This window comes from Mobula birostris, chromosome 16, assembly GCF_030028105.1.
Source record: "Mobula birostris isolate sMobBir1 chromosome 16, sMobBir1.hap1, whole genome shotgun sequence".
Classification (NCBI taxonomy): domain Eukaryota; kingdom Metazoa; phylum Chordata; class Chondrichthyes; order Myliobatiformes; family Myliobatidae; genus Mobula; species Mobula birostris.
Genome location: NC_092385.1, coordinates 30,379,946 through 30,401,187, shown reverse-complemented (window position 1 = coordinate 30,401,187; position 21,242 = coordinate 30,379,946). Strand labels below are relative to the sequence as shown.

The window sequence follows — 21,242 nt, the reverse complement described above, 5'->3', positions numbered from 1 at the left end:
GCACATCTGCTCTCACTCCATCCTCCCGTCGCCCCACTAGGAATAGGGTTCCCCTGGTCCTCACCTACCACCCCACCAGCCTCCGGGTCCAACATATTATTCGCCGTAACTTCCGCCATCTCCAACGGGATCCCACCACTAAGCACATTTTTCCCTCCCTACCTCTCTGCTTTCTGCAGGGATCGCTCCCTAGGCGACTCCCTTGTCCATTCGTCCCCTCCATCCCTCCCCACTGATCTCCCTCCTGGCACTTATCCTTGTAGGTGGAACAAGTGCTACGCATGCCCTTACACTTCCTCCCTTACCACCATTCAGGGCCCCAGACAGTCCTTCCAGGTGAGGTGACACTTCACCTGTGAGTCGGCTGGGGTGATATACTGCGTCCGGTGCTCCTGATGTGGCCTTCTATATATTGGCGAGACCCGATGCAGACTGGGAGATCGTTTTGCTGACACCTACGCTCTGTACGCCAGAGAAAGCAGGATCTCCCGGTGGCCACACATTTTAATTCCACATCCCATTCCCATTCTGATATGTCTATCCACAGCCTCCTCTACTGTAAAGATGAAGCCACACTCAGGTTGGAGGAACAATACCTTATATTCCGTCTGGGTAGCCTCCAACCTGATGGCATGAACATTGACTTCTCTAACTTCTGTTAATGCCCCACCTCTCCCTTGTACCCCATCCGTTATTTATTTATATACACACATTCTTTCTCTCTCTCTCCTTTTTCTCCTTCTGTCCCTCTGACTATACCCCTTGCCCATCCTCTGGGTTTTTTCCCCCCTCCCCCTTTGTCTTTCTCCCTGGGCCTCCTGTCCCATGATCCTCTCATATCCCTTTTGCCAATCACCTATCCAGCTCTTGGCTCCATCCCTCCTCCTCCCGTCTTCTCCTATCATTTTGGATCTCCCTCTCCCCTCCCACTTTCTTTTTTTTTAATTTTATTTTTATTTGGATAAGGAATTCACAAATATCATGTACTTTTTTCACACATATAACCTTTTCCATTTTTTTATATGTATAAAACTACAATTATTTATACATTCTTAAGTACACATTGAGATAATATAAAAGGAAAATAAACATTTAAATAGATAATTATGTACTGTGGTAAATCTAACCTATTAGGCTAAGTAATGGAATTAGTTGTTAAGAAAAATGGTAATAATAGTTTCCATATAACCCTTCTGGACCATTTCCACTGGTCCAAAATGTTGTATATAAGCCTATGTATCAACCATTGTAGGTGTTTATATTCTAATTTGTTCATGCTTGCTCCTGCCCGCAGACATAATTATCCAATCCCTATGTACTTATTTACTTAATTTTTTCATTTTTTTATCCCTTTCCCAAATCTTTCCCTTTACTTGTGTTAATTCTCTATTTTCCAAAAGAAAACAAAAAAAAACAAACAGTTAGACTAGGGGTGCTTACGTTAGCAATATTACTGTGTTGATGAGAAGAGCAGTATAAATCATTAGGAGAGTCATCTAAAGTCTGTTCGCATTGGGGTTATATATTCAATCCATTTATTCCAGATTTGATAAAAATTTTTCTTTTTGAGTTCTCAGGGAATAAGTCAACTTTTCCATTTTAAATATTTCCAAGATAATTTCGTACCAACCTTCTAATGTAGGTGGTATTGGATTTAGCCATTTTCTAGTGATTGATTTCTTACTTGCCGCTAAGAGGGCCTGCAACAACTTTATATCTTCCTTCTGTTCAAGAAACAATACATGCCCCAAATAGAGCATCTCAAAGTTCAGAGGTATCTGGGACCTAAGTACCTTAACTAATGTTCTATGAATACCTTCCCAAAATAGACTTAATTTAGGGCAATCCCAAAAAATATGAAAATGATTTGCCTCCTTGGAGCCGCACCTTCTCCAACACATCACCTTTGTATCTTTATATTTTTCCTGATATGGGGTCTTGAAGTATCTTATAATGTTTTCCCAACAATGTTCTCTCCAAGTCGAAGAATTAGTCGAGGACCATTGAAAGCTGCAGATTTTCTCCCAAGCCTCCTCTGAAAGTACCAACCCCGCTTCTTTCTCCCACTTCTCTTTAATATACAGTGTATTTACATTTTTAGCATGGGAGAGTGCATTATATAATCGAGAAACTGATTTACTAGGTATTGAACTGCAAGCCGAATTCAGAATCTTGAAAAATTCTAATTCTACTGTTGATAGGTCTGTATATCTACAACTCTGGTTAACATAGTTTCGTACTTGAAGGTACCTAAAAAAGTCATTATGTTCTAGGCCATGTTTGTCCTGCAGGATTTGGAAACTTTGTAATACTCTTTTATCTATAAATGAGAGGTAGGTTGTAAGACCTTTCTTTATCCATAGCTCAAATCTTTTATCTCCTCTGTTGGGAAGGAATTCGGTATCATATGCACACCATCTAAAGAGTTTTAACATGTTATTAATCCCACATGAATTAACCACCTTCTGCCATACTTTTAATGTAAGATTTATCCAAGCGTTTTTAAATTTTTCCAACTGGGCCATCAATCCTTTGTCAGCTATTGAGGCCTGAAGAGGAAAACTGTCAACTAATCCAAATTCTATTTCCTTCCATCTAGCCTTATATTCCCTATTACACCAATATAACAGAGGGGTTATCTGTGAGGCATAAAAATAATTTCTCAGGCAAGGAAGAACCATACCTCCTCCTTCCTTCCCTAACTGTAAGGTGTTATATCGAATTCTAGGTTCCTTTCCTTGCCAAATGAAGCGGGAAATCCATTTGTCCCATTCCTGAATTGATTATCATCCACCTCCACCGGGAAAGTACGGAAAAGATACAATAACCGAGGAAGAATATTCATTTTTATAGTATTTATCCTTGAATTTAAACTTGAAAAGGGGATAAGATTCCATCTATGCATATCTGCTTTTATCTCTGAGATTAATGGCCCATAATTTACCTGTGACAGTGTTGAAAGATCCTTCAGCAGGGTTATTCCTAAATATTTTAATAATTTAGCTTCCCACTTAAGATCATATGTATCCTGCAATTTTTTGGATGGTGTATAATTTAGGGACATAACCTGCATTTTCTTTACATTTATTTTATAACCTGATATTTTCCCAAAGTCATCCAACAGTGTAAACAATCCTATAAATGATTTTTCTGGTTCACTCAGATAGACCAAAACATCATCTGCGAATAACGCCACTTTCTGTTCAATCCCTGCCACCTTGATACCTTTTACGATTTCGCTCTGTCTTATTAGTTGGGCAAGCGGTTCAATATATAGCGCAAAAAGCAGAGGAGAAATTGGGCATCCCTGTCTAGTGCCTCTCTCTAAGATGAAGGAGTCAGAGAGGTCCCCATTTATCTTAATTCGGGCTTTAGGGCTGTCATATAGAGTCTGAATTACTTTAACAAACTTTTCTTGAAAGCCGAATCTTCCTAACACTCTGTATAGGAATGCCCAACTAACCGAATCAAAAGCTTTCTCAGCGTCCAATCCTACTACCATTGTCTCTGTCTCGTTCTTATTAACCTGTTCTAATATGTGCAGAGTTCTCCTTATGTTGTCCTGTGTTTGTCTTTGTTGAATAAATCCAGTCTGGTCTAAGTGGATTAGGCCAGGTAAAAGCTTTTCCAATCTGCGCGCTAATATAGATGTAAATAGTTGGTAATCTAAGTTAAGAACACTAATTGGCCGATAATTGCCACATTCTAGTTTATCTTTACCCTCTTTAGGAATAACTGAAATAATCGCTTCTCTCCAGGAAGGTGGAGTTTCTCCTCTCTGCAAGATCCAATTAAAGGTGTTAAGTAGTAATGGGGCTAACTGTGTCTTCAGGGACTTGTACCACTCTGAGGTAAACCCATCAGAACCCGGGGACTTTCCAGCCTTTAACCTAGAGATGGCCACGTTCAGTTCTTTCCCCTCCCATTTTCAAATCTCTTACTAGCTCTTCCTTCAGTTAGACCTGACGAAGGTCTCGGCCTGAAACGTCGACTGCACCTCTTCCTACAGATGCTGCTTGGCCTGCTGCGTTCACCAGCAAATTTGATGTGTGTTGCTTGAATTTCCAGCATCTGCAGAATTCCTCGTGTTTATGTTTTAGATCCAGCACTTCAGTGCTTTTGGCAAGGATTTCTGTGTAATAGTACATAAAAACCAGAACAATGGTTTGTAATAGTATTGGCATAAATATTTTACAACATACTGATGAGCACTAAGAATGTGTGATCATTATGGGGTAAATTGAGGCCAAATATTTTGAGGGCAAGGTTCTCAGAGGTAATTGACTCATGATGATAATTTTTAAATAGTAAATATTGTCTTTGTTACAGATGCACATATCCTTAAGAGTCAATCCCATTAAAAAGTCCAGTATCATTCTACTTGGCATTAATTCGAGTGCAAGGACCAATATCATCTTTCTGGTGCACTTGTCATCACCTTATGCACATCTGAGATTGCAGATCACGATTATAATTTTGAAGAGAAAGGGCCACAATGGTCTAAACTACAACTGAAGAAAGGGTTTTATTACACTTTCTCTAGGTTGTTTAATTTTGACTCAGGCTATCTGGAACTTTGATACATTTCTGTATTTGCTAAGTGCACTGAACTAGGAAGTTACTTTTTTCTATTTTCGTTATTGATTTTGCTGCAAACATCAGTTTAACTGAGTAACTGATTTAAATCAAGTTAATGAGAAAACATTTTCACTCAAGACAATTGTGCAAGTGTAAGAATAACTGAAAATACAGTTAAGAGATGAATTTTTGGTCTTTTTTCATTGAGTATGGCCTGGTTAAAGAAAGATATGATTTGACTCCGCTAGGGTAATTCCTGATTCGATAACTAATATAAATGCAAGGGCCATTACCACTATTTTAGTGATGTTTGATTTTGTCATTAATTTTATTCTGCCTTTCTAAGTTGCAAATCATGATCATACATTCATAAAAACTAGCATGAAAGAATGAAAATATAGAAACAGATTATCAGGGAAGCTATTAACTGCAAGCCGTGCACAACACACCGGGAGTGATTACTCAGGAGATTTCTGCGCATCTCCTAGCAACACATGGCAGAATGATTTTGGTTGTGACTGGGAGCATTCAGCTGTCCGTTAACTTCACCAGAGAATAAGACTTCCTTGGAAATATACACAGTCTTTTTGAACGAATCATTTAAATATATATAATATATAACATCATCTGAAATCAAAAATTTCTTTTGGGAACAAAACAATAGAACATTTATCAGCATGGCATATAAAGTATCTTAAAATTTCAGTATTGGTCATTTATCCAAAACAATGCTTCACATGTTAAATACTTTTGTCCATTACTTTATTAGAGACCATAAGACCATAAAACATACGATTAGACTTAGACCATTGGGTCTTCTCTGTCATGACAAACAACACAACCTTTGGGACTCTTGATCTTGTGACAGAGTTTTGTCTGTTCTCCTGACTATGCTACCCTCAATTACAACTACATTTCTCTTCCCTCCACCCACCTGAATGACTCCCTGAGCTACATGCCATGGTTCAGTTGCCTATCCTTTTTACAGCCTCCGCTTTCATTCTCATGGGGAGCAACAATTGCAGACCTGTAGGCAAGTCAAGGGCTGAGACTCCTCCAGAACAACCTCTCGTCCTCCTACTTGTCCCAGTCTCAGTCACAGCCTCTCGTCCCTGGCCACAGACTGAATTTGACGAATTAATATAATAGTTAGATTGCATCAAAAAGAGAGCTAGGAAGGCAAAGGGAGCACCTTTGCTCTGTTGGAAGAAAATGAAATCAAATCATTAGAAAGAGGTGACATAGGGTTGGAAGGTGATGAACCATTGTGGATAGAGCTAAGAAACTACAAGTGTAAAAAGACCTGAATAGGAGTAGTATACAGACCCCAAAACAGTGGTAAGGATGTGGCCTACAAATTACAACAGTAGTAAATGCATGCCAAAGGGTCAATGTTGAAATAGTCAAGGGGGATTTCAATATGCAGGTAGATTGGGAATTTCAGGTTGGTGCTGGATTACAGGAAGGGGAATTTCTAGAGTGCATATGAGATGGCTTTTTAGAGCCGCTTGTGGTTAAGCCCACTGGAGGATCAGCTATTCTCGACTGGGTGTTGTGTAATGAACCAGATTGATTAGAGAGGTTAAGGAAAAAGAACCCTTTGGGGACAAGTGATCATAATATGATCGAATTCATCCTGAAATTTGAGAAGGAGAAGCTGAAGTTGGATATATCGGTATTACAGTAGAGTGAAGGGAATTATAGAGGCATGAGAGAGGAGTTGGCCAGAGCTGATTGGGAAAGAACGCTGGCGGGCATGACGGCAGAGCAGCAATGGCTGGAATTTCTGGGAGCAATTCAAAAGGCAAAGGATACAAACATCCCAAGGATGAAAAAATCTTCTAAAGGAAAGATGACACAACTGTGGCTAACAAGAGAAGTCAACGCCAACTTAAGAGCCAAAGAGAGGGCATATAATAGAGCAAAAATTAGTGGGAAGATAGAGGGTTGGAAAACTTTTAAAAACCTACAAAAGACAACTAAAAAAGTAATTAAGAGGGTAAAGATGGAATACAAAAGTAAGCTAGGAAATAATATTAAAAAGGATACCAAAAGTTTCTTCAGATACAGAAAATGTAAAGGAGAGGTGAGAGTGAATATTGGACCATTGGAAAATGATGCCGGAGAGGTAGTAAAGGGCAACAAGGAAATGGAGAATGAACTGAATAAGTATTTTGCACCGGTCTTCATTGTGGAAGACAATAGCTGTATGGTGGCAGTTCCAGGTGTTAGGGGGCATGAAATATGTGAAGTTACCTTAACCAGAGAGAAGGTTCTGGGGAAACTGTAAGGTCTGAAGATAGATACGTCGCCTGGACTAGGTAGTGTATACCCCAGAGTTCTGAAGGAGGTGGCTGAAGAGTTTGTGGAGGCATTAGTAATGATCTTTCAGGAATCGCTAGATTTGTGGAATGGTTCCAGAAGAGTGGAAAATTGCAAATGTCACTCCACTCTTCAACAAGGGAGAGAGGCAGAAGAAAAGAAATTATAGGCCAGTTAGTCTGACCTCAGTGTTTGGGAAGATGTTGGAGTCTATTATTAAAGATGAGGTCTCAGGATGAGGTACTTGGAGGCACATGATAAAACAGGTCATTGTCAGTATGGTTTCCTCAAGGAAAAGTCTTACCTGACAATCCTGTTGGAAGTCTTTGAAGAAATAATAAGCAGGATAGACAAAGGAGAATCAGTTGATGTTGTGTCTTGGAAGATCAGAAAGCCTTTGACTGTAAGATACTGACTAAAATACTGGCTTTGCGATTAGAGAAAGTATTGCCATCTATAATTAATACTGACCAGGTTTGCTTCATTAAAGGCAGATCCTCAACTGACAATGTAAGGAGATTACTGCACTTAATATGGCTGAACTCCCCAAGTAGTATCCCAGTTACCGCCATCTCCTCGGATGCTGAAAAGGCCTTTGACAGGGTTGAGTGGAGATTTTTAACCACAGCCTTGTCATTCTTTGGGTTTGGCTCTATCTTTAAATCATGGGTTAGAATTTTGTATAAAAATCCCAAGGCTGCAGTTATTACAAGTGGTATCATATCCCCATTTTTCAACATCTCACGGGGTACACGCCAAGGCTGCACCCTCTCCCCACTGTTATTTATGATTTTTTTTGGAACTGCTAGCAGTCATGATTAGAACAGATCCAAATGTTAGAGGAGTGAAGGGAGGTGGAAAGGAGCATAAGCTGATGTTATATGCTGACGATATTTTATTACTGATTAGAGACCCATCTAACTCCTTACCCCCACTAATGAAAACATTTCAATTATACTCTGAGGTATCTGGTTATAAAAACAACTGCAATAAATCTGAGGCTATGCCAATGTCAAAATTGTGGTTTTCAAATTCAGTATCTCAGTTTAATTTCAGATGGGTGCCAGTTGGAATGAAGTATCTGGGGGTCAAACTTAGTCAGAATTTGGATGGAATAATTACTTTAAGTTATGACCCATTATTGAGTAGGATAAGAAATAATCTGGATATGTAGGGGGCTCTGAGACTGTCACTCTGGGGTAAAGTCAATGTAGTTAAAATGGTCATAGCACCTCAGTTTAACTATCTTCCTATGATGCTTCCTTTAAGTATATCAGATTTGGTCTACAAGCAATACAACAAAATTATCAGGGATTTTCTATGGGATAAGAAGAAGCCCAGGATTAAAATGAGTAAGATGTGTATGTCCAGGGGCACGGGTGGGCTCAGTCTACCAGACGTCAGGGCATATAAGTTATCCTTTGAAATGACCAAATTAGCTAAACATTGCGACAGGGCTGATGTTGATATAGATTGGGTAATTATAGAACGGAGCTTGGCTGCACCACATTCTCCCCTTAACATCCTCTCATAACATCCTCTCATAACATGTGGAAAAAAAGACTAATCTAAATCCTATACTATCTCATTCAAGGAGTGTGCGGAGTACAATTCATAAAGCTTGTAGAATGTCACATTTAAACCAGTTATACTCCTCGCTCTGGAATAACCCTGAGATATGCATTGGGAAAAGAATGGTGTACTGGAAAGAATGGAAGATTAAAGGTGTAAATACAGTAGGCAATCTCTATGAGAATGGGATTTTTATGTCATATGTGGATTTGCAGAGGAAATATAACTTTGTAGATAAAGGGTATTTTTGGAAGTATTTGCAAATAAGACATTGCATCAGTAGCATATTCAAGAACGATGACCCACAAAGTAACCCTTTAACTGAATACTTTACATCACCACAGGGAGTTCATAAAGTATCAGTGTTTTATAAAATGTTCGAGCACTCTGTGGGTGAATCGTGTAACAATCTCAAAGCAGTATGGCAGAAGGATCTTGGAAGCGATATTGCAGATAATGAGTGGTCAAATATTTTATCAGGTGTGGGTAGACATATTAGGGAAGCGAGAGGGAAATTTATTCAATATAAGATAGTATTGGACACCAACTAGCCTATACAAAATGGGGATTGTTGATAATAATTTATTCTGGAAATGTAAAAATGAGGTGGGCACATACAAACGTTTGTATTTTCACATGATTTGGGAGTGTTCCATGGTTCGTCCATTTTGGTGTGAAGTTCTTGATTTGTTGGGGAGTTGGTCGGGTTCCACACTGCCCTTGTGCCCATGGCTTTGTCTCCTGGGTGACAGGACAATGATACCTAATGTAAACAATGACAAGTTCACTATTTTAAAGGTGGGCCTCATCACAATTGCAAGAATTATATTGCAAAACTGGAAAACAAACAGATGTCCCACTGTGAAGGAATGGACTGAAGAAATGATTAACATTTCATCATATGAACACATGTTGGGAAGAATTAACAGTGAGGGAAAAGTGCAAGATGCATGAGATCAATTTTGGTTGTATGATAATTTAAACTTAAATTAGAACTTCTTTCTGTTTCTAAGGTTTACTTGTTTTCCTGTCATGGGATGGTTGTGTAAATATGTTGTACTCTATCTGCTCTATGATATGCTGTGCTGCTTTGTAAAATAAGAATAAATAATAAAAATTTGAATTACAAAAAAAAAAGAAAGCCTTTGACAAGGTGTCACACATGAGGCTGCTCAACAAGTTACAAGCCCAAGGTATTACGGGAAAGATTCTAGCATAGATAAAGCAGTGGCTGATTGGCAGGAGGCAAAGAGTGTGAATAAAAGGAGCCTTTTCTGGTTGGCTGCCGGTGACTAGTGGTTTTCCACCGGGTCTGTGTTGGGACCGATTCTTTTTACGTCATATGTCAATGATTTGGATGATGGAATTGATAGCTTTGTTGCAAAGTTTGCAGATGATATGCAGCTGGAGGGGCAGGTGATTTTGAAGGAATAGAGAAGGAATTAGACAGATTAGGAAAATGGGCAAAGAAATGGCAGATGGAATACAGTGTCAGGAAGTGTATGGTCATGCACTTTGGCAGAAGTATTAAAAGGGTTGACTATCTTCAAAATAGAGAGAAAATACAAAAAAAAAGAAGTGCAAAGGGACTTGAGAGTTCTTGTGCAGGGTTCCCTAAAGGTTAATTTGCAGGTTGACTCAATGGCGAGGAAGGCAATTTTAATGTTAGCATTCATTTCGAGAGGACTAGAATATAAGAGTAAGGATGTAATGTTGAAACTTTATAATGCACTAGTGAGGCCTCACTTAGAGTATTGTGTGCAGTTTTGGGGCCCTTATCTTAGAAAGGATGTGCTGAAACTGGAGAGGGTTCAAAGGAGGCTCATGAAAATGATTTTAGTATTGAATGACTCGTCATATGAAGATCATTTGACGGCTCTGGGCTGTATTCACTAGAATTCAGAAGAATGAAGGATGACCTAATTGAAACCTATCAAATGATGAAAGGCCTTGTTAGAGTGGATGTGGAGAGGATGTTTCCTATGGTGGGACAGTCTGAGACCAGAGGACACAGCCTCAGAGCAGAGGGACGTCCTTCTAGAAAGGATCTTAAACATTTGTCCATTGATAATTGTTTTGGTTTCCTGGCCCACAAGATCTGTTTCACAAGAGTTTAATTTTTCGTCGATCATTAAAGTGCATTGTTTCTTTGGGTTGCATTTATGGTTGTGGGTCCTGCAACTCTGGGCTGTAGGGGCGCTGCACCAGCTGCCTCCATTTCTCATAGTTGTGGGTGAATGCCTGGGTTGTGGCAAAGCTCTCTCCGGTCCACTCTGCAATATTGTCTGCCCATTTCTTCCTCCGTCTGCCCCTTGTTCTTTCCCCTTAAACTGTTCCCTGAAGAATAGTCTTCGAGTATCCACTTGATCTTGTTATGTGACCATACCATCTCAATTTCCTCTTCTTTACTGTAGACAGTAGATCTTCGTGCTGCCTCATGCGTTGGGTGATGGTTCATCATGCTTTGTCATTTGAGACATGGTCTGTATAGGAGTTGCTGTGGAGAATTCTGAAGCATCTCCTTTCTACTGTCTGGCTCTTCTTTTGCAGTCCCGCTGTCAAAGTCGAAGAAGATGGAGGGCACAAATGCATTTAACTGTAAAGAAATAGCTTATGTTTTTTCATTAAACACTGTGATTTTGAGCTTTGAAACTAATCTGATTTTGCAGATGCTGAAGTTTATATTGCAGAAAATACTCCGGTTGGCACAGTAATATACAAAGTTTCAGCGAAAGATCCAGACAAAAATGATGTCCTAGAGGTACAAGCTATTTATTCATTTTGAAGTTTTCTTATTTTTCAGGAATACTTGCACTGAGCAAGGAAAAGCTGCATCAATCATACCCAGGTCCCTTACCCTGACTGGACAGTTTGCCTAAATACAGATGATGAGCTTCTATGCTCTACTTTATACTTTGTACTTTATTGTCGCCAAACAATTGATAATAGAACGTACAATTATCACAGCGATATTTGATTCTGCGCTTCCTGCTCCCTGGATTACAAATCAATAGTAAATATTAAAAAATTAAATTATAAATCATAAATAGAAAATAGAAAAATGGAAAGTAAGGTAGTGCAAAAAAAAACCAAGAGGCAGGTCTGGATATTTGGAGGGTACAGCCCAGATCCAGGTCAGGATCCGTTCAGCAGTCTTATCACAGTTGGAAAGAAGCTGTTCCCAAATCTGGCCGTATGAGTCTTCAACCTCCTGAGCCTTCTCCCAGAGGGAAGAGGGACGAAAAGTGTGTTGGCTGGGTGGGTCGTGTCCTTGATTATCCTGGCAGCACTGCTCCGACAGCGTGCGGTGTAAAGTGAGTCCAAGGACGGAAGATTGGTTTGTTTGATGTGCTGCGCCATGTTCACGATCTTCTGCAGCTTCTTTCGTCTTGGACAGGACAACTTCCATACCAGATTGTGATGCACCCTAGAAGAATGCTTTCTACGGTGTATCTATAAAAATTAGTGAGGGTTCGCACCCTAGACAGTTAGAACGTGTACTAATAGAGCACTTTCATATCCTCTCTGAACTCTTCTCTCTGTGGTCTATTTGCAAGAGGTTGTTAATTTTGAGCGTAGCCCGCCCGGCCACCCTCAGGGTCGCTCGGCTCGCTGTCGTCTAGGGAAACAGCCTCCACCCCACCAAACTGGGTAATTAGTTTGTGTGGATGCTGTGTGAGGTACCCCACCCCGCCCAAATAACAGACAATACACCAGACGCAATTAAATGATTTACAGTTTATAGATATCACTGGAACTATATAATTAAGAGAGAATGAAATATAAAAGGAAAATAAAAGGCGTCACACTTATCAAAGTTCAATCTCTTCATGCACAAAACAGTTGGAGCTCAAGGACCTTCTTCTTCACCCTGCGACCCCTCGGACCACCTCGACTGGCCGCCTGAGACCACCAATGGTGGTCGACCAGACGCTCCACACGAGTCTGTCTCCATCTCCTCGCCGAATGCCCTCCTCGGGGTCCGACCCCGCTAGCGGACATCACAGCACCTCGTCCATCCTCTGTCTCGCTCTCCCGCCTTCTGCCCCAAAACCCCGCGCATACAGTATCTTCAAATACACCAAAACCATAACAACTATCCCAATTGGTTAATAACATATTTCTTATCACACTCTAAACCAAAACAAGCTGCTAGCGCAAACTTTCTCAGCATTTAACACAACAAAGCCGCATTCCCCACATTAACATAACAAAGACGCCATTTTAATTAGCCTCCGCAGTAACATAAAAGTCGAAACCCCCTTACACTCTCCCCCACCAAATAAAGTCATGTCCTCATGACTTCTAAATAACTCGCCAACCAGTCCTGCAGACACACAACACACACATACACAGATACACACAGTGACGGTGCTCCTCAAACAGTGGACCTTACTCCCGTCCCATGGGCGCTACATAGGCCAACCTATCTGGGAGCTTCTTAACCCTCTGAGACCTCCGTACCCCCTCACCTAAACCCAAAAGGCTCAGACACTACTAGGGATACCTCGGGCCTGCTTGCCAACTCCTCTCTCACTCAGGCCACCACTACAGCTCGGAGCCCCCTGTCCTGTGTCCGGGGCCCCGCCTCTCCTCCTCCCCAATCCTGCCGCAACTCAGATTGCCCACAGCTAGCCCTCCCCACTACACCTGACTCAGTGGGAGAAGGGCCAAAGGTCTCTTCCTCAATCATGGGGAAGTTAGCGAAAGGCAGCATGTACCACATGTGCAGCACATCATCCTTCGAATCCGTATTCTTCCTCATTCCCTCAATCGGTAGCTGCTGTTTGAGTTTCTCCAAACTGAAACATTTAGCCGGGGCTACCGCTTCAGCCTCCTGCAGCCGAGACGTCAGCTTCTTCGGGGACTCCTTCAACTCTCGCCACAGCCTCAGCAGTTCAGACTCAGGGTTCTTGGCCATCTCAATCTGGGATGCAGCTACCCCACCAGCTTCTTCCACCCTGACCTGAAAAGCAGCAGTTAAAGGATGTTCAGCTTCTGGTGGTTTCTTCCTGAGGACGTCTTCCAGGTCAACTTTCAGTTTTTCCACTTCATTTAAACTCGTGATTGTCGTCTTCAGGTTCCTTTCAAGCGTCCGCCTCCCTTTTCCGAGATCTGTCCTCCATTTCTTCACCTCCTCGGGAGTGTAGTCAAACTCCCCTCCCTGGGCTCTTGGTTTTCTGTTGACCTTAGTCAGAACACTTCCTTGATCTTCCCCAACTTGTAAGTCTTCCAATCTGTTCTGAAAGGACGTCTTGAGTTTCTGCTGATCCCTTCGAAGGTGGGTCATTGTTTCTTCTCGCTGGATTAATTCATCAGTACATGACCACAGTGTGGTGCAAATCCCCTCTCTCCCCTGTGTCTCATTCAGATTGATGACCTGGTTTTCCATCCCCCGGTCCACCACTGTCTGTCCCAACACCAGGAAGTTCAACTGGTATGTCAGGTCATTTTTCTCATATTGCACCAAACTCCTCCAGCCAAAAACTCCTCCACATTTGACACTTCGCTTTGGTCACCTGGGCTCAGCCACTCGTCTCGCTTCATAGTCCCCCCAGGTGAATCCAAGCTCTAGGCGGTCATCCACATACGCCAAAACTCCACACACCTTCACTTCTCCCATGGTCTTCCTCGTGCCCCACGGGAAGGATGCAGGGGCTCTGGATATGCCCTGGGGCATCTTTTCGGATCGGAAGAATCCTATGGAACTAGTAACGGCTGTCTTCGGCTCAACAGCCGCACTCCTCGGGATCTGGCAACATCCACTCCTCAGATCCAGCACATTAAACCACGTCGCATCATCCCCACACACGCTGCCTTCATCTTCCACACCGCTAGGGTCCAGTTGCCGTGACCTCTCTCTCACTGAGGTGTCTTCAGTGGTCAACTCCCCTCCCTCGTGGTAGTCCGGAGCATCTACTAAGAAGGTCTCACCCTCAGCTACTTTCCCCAGGCTGTACCACCGCCGGGTCTTGTTTAAATTCGGTACCGGCTCAAGGCTGCTACACACGTCCTCAGAAGGAACTCGACACGCTGGGTGCCCAGAAAATGCCCCCATGAACTCCAGGGTCATTAACCAATCATTGTCTTCTGGATAACTACTGTCACTAGTATCCAAAGTGTCCGGTGCCCTTGCGGTTGTCAAGGATAAATGCTTCAGACACCGGTTGTAAAACGAACTGTACAACAACTTGACCTGCATCCCAGGGTCGAGGATAGCTTTAACATCGCTTCCCTCTATCCATAGTGACATCCTGGGGCGTGGCCCCTCTAAGCCTTCAGGAATAGGGTCTTTTCCTTTCCGAAGTTCATCGGTACATTGCTGGGAACGTGCTTCCCCAGAGACCCCAAGCCGTTCCCCTACTGGGCCTCCATTAAGTTTCCCGACACCTCTCTGATCAGCTGAACAACTGAAGGAGGGGCTGATCCCCTGAAATGATCCCCCTGGCACTACAAGCAATTTAGCCGCCCTCCTAGCCAGAGAAGACACACTGAAAACTTTCCCCCCTCTTTCAAATAACTGACAGCTGTCACTACGGTGTAAGTGAACCTGACAGCTCTAACACCATCACCAGCCCGCCTACTTAAACTTTCAATCAATCCCTGTCGCTCTCCCTCTACTGAGCACTGCCACTCATCTAACAACTGAGAGATCCGCTCCACCCACGTCTTGCACGCCTCCGCCCCTCTTGGGGTGGACACTATCCCAAGTGCCAGGCGGAGCCTGCCAGAGCTAGAACATTTATTCGCAGACCCTACCTCCAAATCAGACCACTCTTTCCTTTCTCTCCCAACCTCATGGGCAGCCCCGAGTGCCGCCTCCAACTCGTCAATGCCAGCCCGAACTCGAACAGAGACCGCACCCACAACACATACAGCAATCACCAGCAAATAACCCACAGAGACACACATTACTGTTTTAAACAGGGCACCCACACAGCATACCAGTAGATCAAATCCCCAATGAGCCCTCACAATGTGGCCCCCCCTGGCCACCCTGAGGGTTGCTTGGCTCGCTGTCATCTAGGGAAACAGCCTTGGCCCCGCCAAACTGGGTAATAGTTTGTGTGGATGCTGTGTGAGGTACCCCACCCCGCCCAAATAACAGACAATACACCAGACGCAATTAAATGATTTACAGTTTATAGATATCACTGGAACTATATAATTAAGAGAGAATAAAATATAAAAGGAAAATAAAAGGCGCCACACTTATCAAAGTTCAATCTCTTCATGCACAAAACAGTTGGAGCTCAAGGACCTTATTCTTCACTCTGTGACCCCTCGGACCACCTCGACCGGCCGCCTGGGACCACCAACGGTGGTCGACCAGACGCTCCACATGAGTCCGTTTCCGTCTCCTCGCTGAACGCCCTCCTCGGGGTCCGACCCTGCTAACGGACATCACAGCACCTCGTCCATCCTCTGTCTCGCTCTCCCGCCTTCTGCCCCAAAACCCCGCGCATACAGTATCTTCAAATACACCAAAAACGTAACAACTATCCCAATTGGTTAATAACATATTTCTTATCACACTCTAAACCAAAACAAGCTGCTAGCGCAAACTTTCTCAGCATTTAACACAACAAAGCCGCATTCCCCATATTAACATAACAAAGACGCCATTTTAATTAGCCTCCGCAGTAACATATAAGTCGAAACCCCCTTACGTGAGCCAAGTTTATTATATGCTGTAAACACATCTACCGAAGCTGTCATGCCACTGCATGTCTTTGGGCCACAGAGGAGGAACTTCCAGTTCACTTTGAGGCTTGATCCTAGTTCAAGTCCCAAAAGTGAGGCAATGGCCTCATCTACTGTAACATGAAGTACATTCACTTAATTCCTTTCTTCTCCGATTGGCAATTAAAAAGTAATTGTAAAATATTTGTTTGCAACACTGATTTATTCTTTGCTTAGCATGGATATGGAAAATAGGCAATTCATTTAAATGAAAAGCTTTGTCATAGGTAATGTCATCATGTCACCAGCAAATGAAAAATCCGATCAGAACAGAATCCATTAAAGTCATGGGTACTCTCTGATATAACGCCGATTATTTCATTTTATGTCAGATTGCAAGAGGTCTTGGGATGTAAAATTGATCGTCATGTTGGTGTCACTACACATTGGTAAAACCAGACCTGGAGCAGCGCATTTTGTTCTCTCTGCTTAATTAAGGAAAGATACATTTGCTTTGATTGCAGGCTTGCTTTTTTTCTAGCTAAGGAGAGAATTAAAACTTTAAGCATATTGGGTCTGTACTGCCTCAGGGCAAGGATTTGTCTCTTTAAGATGGGGAGGAATTTCTTCCTTCAGAGGATTGTGCACCTTTTGAACTTCTGTCTCAGAAAAAAATAGTAGAGGAAGAATCACTGCTTCATCTCCACCATGAATATGTTCTGTTTTTGGACTGTAGGGAATCTAGAATTATTGGGATTGGGCAGATAACTGGAGCTGAGTTCAAGAACAGATTAGCTGTGATCCTACTGAATGGCAGAGCCTGCTTGGGGAGGAGGCTGAATGTCCACTCCTGCTATCATTTCATGTCTTGAGTTAATTATGATCCATAATTAACCTGCATTAGTCAGGAGGGAAATCAAATACAAGAGTTAAAATTACAAACCTCCTATAGCCGTATATTGTGGGTATATTTTGCATTAGATTTTGATTTGAACAGATGTTAGAAACTTAAAAAGCACTCAGATTAACAAAATAAATTAACTGTATGTTTTTCAAAATATTATTATTCAAGCATTTAAATTGGTGTTATTGTTTCTAACAGTATTCATTATCAGGCACCACAGACTTCCAGATCGGTGCTACAGGTTCAATATCTGTTGGGAAGACTCTTGATTATGAAAGTGCATCAAAGAGGTAAATCAAACATAATTCAGCGTATTTGCTTCAATCTGCTTTTCCAATAAAGAATAAAAGACGTTTGTACTCACAAAACATCTTAACCTGTCCTTTTTAGGACATCAAAAAGGGCTTCAAAGTTTATTATTTACTTCTGAAATGCAGTCTCAGTTGTTTGGGTGTGAACAAGGCAAAATTCACTAACTCTAAAACAAACGTAGTTACGGATAACTTTGTTTTAGTTGCGGGGTGATACAATTTAAAAGAAACAAGTTCTGTCCTTTGATTGCAAGTTTATACATTCATCTGAACAGCCTAAAATATTTCTGTATGATGTTGTTTTATGAAGCTGCATATAACAATAGATTCTGAACACTAGACTGAAATTACATGCTCAGGTTCTGAAGTGGGTCTGGAACCCAAAATCTGAATCCAAAAAAATACTGTTTTTTAACTGATCCAAGTAGCATCTTAGAGCCAAGTTTTAGCTTTATTATGCTGATAACTGAGACAATCATGAGCATGTGTGGGTATGGTTCTTAGAAGTGTATCTGCAGAAACCTCAGAGACAGTGCAACAAAATGTGGAGTTGTGCAGTGATCTCAGTGCCAAAAACTGCATTCTGCCTTCGGGACAACATTCTAAGGTCAGTGTAGGAATATAGTTCCTAGGTATCCACATTTTTCTTTAAATTTCTCTATTTATGCATAACATTGAACATCATAGCTACTAAATTGCTATATTTTCTCCAACTTCTGTGACAATGTCAGCTCAGTGCTTATAGGGGTAAATTCAGTTAATTCCTTCTATTGTTAGATGCAAGCTTTTGTTTTTATATGAAATTCAGTGAGGTTAATGAAATACAGGAGCTTATTAGTAGTAAAACAGATTTAAATATTGATTTAAACAAAATGATATTCTAATCCAGTCATAAATAGAAAATGATAGGATCATAGAATGATTCCAGCACAGGCTGGCACAGTATCACAGCTAGTAGAACCACTGCCTCACAGGATTAGAGATCCTGATTAGAGACTGAACCCTTTTGTGTCATAGATTACACCTCATGGGGGAGATTCCACCAATTCTGTCTTTACAAAATTCTCCAAATCCACTGGAAAGATAATATACCAATATGCCAACTTCACCTTCCCATATAACACTCCCAGCATTGAGGTCTGAATTCCCTTCAATCAGTTCCAATGGGCAGGTTATATTGTCTCCACGCCAAACAGCAGACTGAAGAAAGATTCAGGCTCCGTCATAGTGTGTGAGTAACAGGCTGTTTTCAAAGCCTCTTTGAAAAAGTGTAATGACCCCACCGAATTGTGGGAGCCCCTATCCCAGACTACTCAAAATGGAGAAGGGGTATTCAAGACAGCTTTGAAAACCTGGAGTCCATTCACTTGGAGCAAGGCCGCTGTAAATGGTGGGAGGAGTGCGCTACCTTAAAACTGGCCAGTTGTCCCGCCTAAGGCAGAGTTTGCATGTCTCACTACATCAAACCCCCACAGACGCAGAATGGAAGCAAATCAGTCTCAACCCCCAGGGAATGGTGAGATAGAGGAAGACTGATGGAATGGAAATGGATGCTAAGGTATAATGTCAGCCAAAAAGTCTGCTGAGATAGCTATGATCCATGTGAACTTGAATATTTTATAGAAAAGTTATGATTAGCTGGTTGGCGGTGTAGTGGCATCAGCACCGGACTTCAAGGTGAGTGGTCCCGGGTTCAATTCCGGCCAGCTCCTTGCATGCTTTTTATCCGTGCTGGGTTGAGTGTCAAGCCAGCTACTCTACCTCATAAAATAAAAAAATAGACAAATGCTAAAGAAATGGTAAAGGTTGCCATCAGATGTGTGCGGAGAGGAACAAGAAGTTATTGTTAGCTTCTTTCCAGGTAGCACCTTCCTGAAATGAGAGTATGAAAGAGAGAATGATCTTTAAAAACTGGAACATAAATGGTAGACCACTTTTTTCATTATTTTTGACATTTGTGAATTTTTTTTGAGAACTATTATCTGCTCCTCGACAGTCTCTAGTGTCATACCATTAAGAAAGTATTGATTTGGATTTTGCAGGCAACAGTGCTGACCTTGATATAAATCCTAACCCCATTCCTTCAAAGTTCCTTCCACTAGCAAATACTAAAGGACTGAAAAATGTTCAGCAAATCCTCATGCCCCATCCTGAGTTATTACTTTGTTCAGCATTATGGTTAGACTTTTTAACACAATCAGAGGTTCTCCCTAAACTCAGGAGCACGGTAGTGTAGTGGTTAGTGAACCACTTTTACAGCTCGCGGTATTAGAGTTTGCAGTTAAATTCCAACGTCCTCTGGAAGCAAGTTTGCATGTTCCTTCCCATGAATGCGTAGGTTTCCTCCTGGTGCTCCGGTTTCCTCCCTCATTCCAAAGAATTACCAATTAGTAGGTTAACTGGTCATTGCAAATTGTTCTGTGATTAAACTCGGGTTAAATCGGTGGGTTGCTGGGTGGTGTGGCTCGAAGAGCTGGAAGGGTCTGTATCTCGAAATAAAATAAAATAAAAATATTTACGCACACATTTAAAACTTAATGAAACTTGTAGAAACTTTTAAAATCATCTAAGTTAATAATTCATGGGAAAGGTTTGATAAGACCTTTATTTTTTCCCCTGAACAAACTAAATTAAAATCTGCCGCTAGATTTCTTGCAGCTGTTTTCTGCCTTTAAAAGAGAATGGTACAAAGTCAGCCAAGTTAACTTTGTAAGTAAAGGGAATCACTTAGTTGAAGTAACTGAATAGCTTCATTGAACTCCATATTAAATTTGTACTGTAGGCATCATCAGTGTAGGGTTGATGATTGCCAACAAGTTTAGGATTTTCACATCCATGTGTAGAATTCCTGCAAATTCTCTTATTTACATGAAATAATAAAAAATTGTCATTTTGCCCTTTATACTATTTTTAAAAATACCATAAGGCAAAAATTCAAAATGGATTACTTTACATGTCCATGCATTGAAATCCATCTGCTACCTTTTTGTTCACTCGGTTTCCCCTTTTGTAATTTCTTGTTCAACACAACTTAATGAATCTCCTCGTAATCTTGTAAACACTAGAGATTCTGTGTAGAGGCTGGAAATCTTGAGCAACATGCACAAAATGCTACAGGAACTCCGCAAGTCAGGCAGAATCTATAGGGGGTGGGTGTAAACAGTTGATGTTTGAGGTCTTGGTGAAGGGTGTTGGCCTAGAATGTCGACTATTTACTCCCCTCCCAAAATGCAGCTTTGTGTAAACTTGGATTTCTGACTCTCAGTTCCTTCATCCAAGTCATTGAGATACATGTTGTAAAGCTGAGAGATTCCCAGGAATACTACATGTGGACGTATGTATTCACATGTATCTTGGTGTTCTTTTTATAATATCAATTATTATGTACATCTTCTTAACAGAAGTTTCTAGCTAATACATATCTTTGTAATTTGAAGCTATTCCTTGGCAGCGAAGGTAAATGATGCAAGTGGTCTCTTTGTTACTGGAACCGTGAATGTATTCATCACCGATGTCAATGATAACAGTCCAGTATTATCTTGCACGTAAGTCTTGATAATTATTTAATGAGCTGTAAGATATATTAAGGCCGCTCTTGCCAGTTTGTACTGCTGCCAATGGCCCCATTTACTGCCAGAGCATTCCACAAATTCAAGTACTTACAATGTCCTGACCCTAAGAACCAGAAAATATTGAGTGGTTTCCAGCAGAATTTCTGAGTTGATGTGGAAAGTCTTGATAAATTGGATATATGTAAAATTGGTCTGTTTTATGTCTTCACCTGAAATAAGAATAAATGCCTTTAGTTATGAAGTATTGATTCAAAACTTTCACAATTTCACAGGTGAAGGTACTTCAGTATTGAAATCTCT

At 41.3% G+C, this 21,242-nt stretch overlaps 1 protein-coding gene across 1 annotated transcript in view; it reads left to right on the top strand.

Annotated features, from left to right (window-relative positions):
* Positions 1-21,242, top strand: part of LOC140211309 (cadherin-related family member 3-like) — a 99,991-nt gene that overhangs the window by 23,819 nt on the left and 54,930 nt on the right. The window contains exons 5-7 of the mRNA XM_072281019.1: positions 11,142-11,233; positions 17,258-17,349; positions 20,808-20,915. Coding sequence (XP_072137120.1) covers positions 11,142-11,233; positions 17,258-17,349; positions 20,808-20,915 — 292 coding nt within the window. The remainder of the gene's footprint in view (positions 1-11,141; positions 11,234-17,257; positions 17,350-20,807; positions 20,916-21,242) is intronic.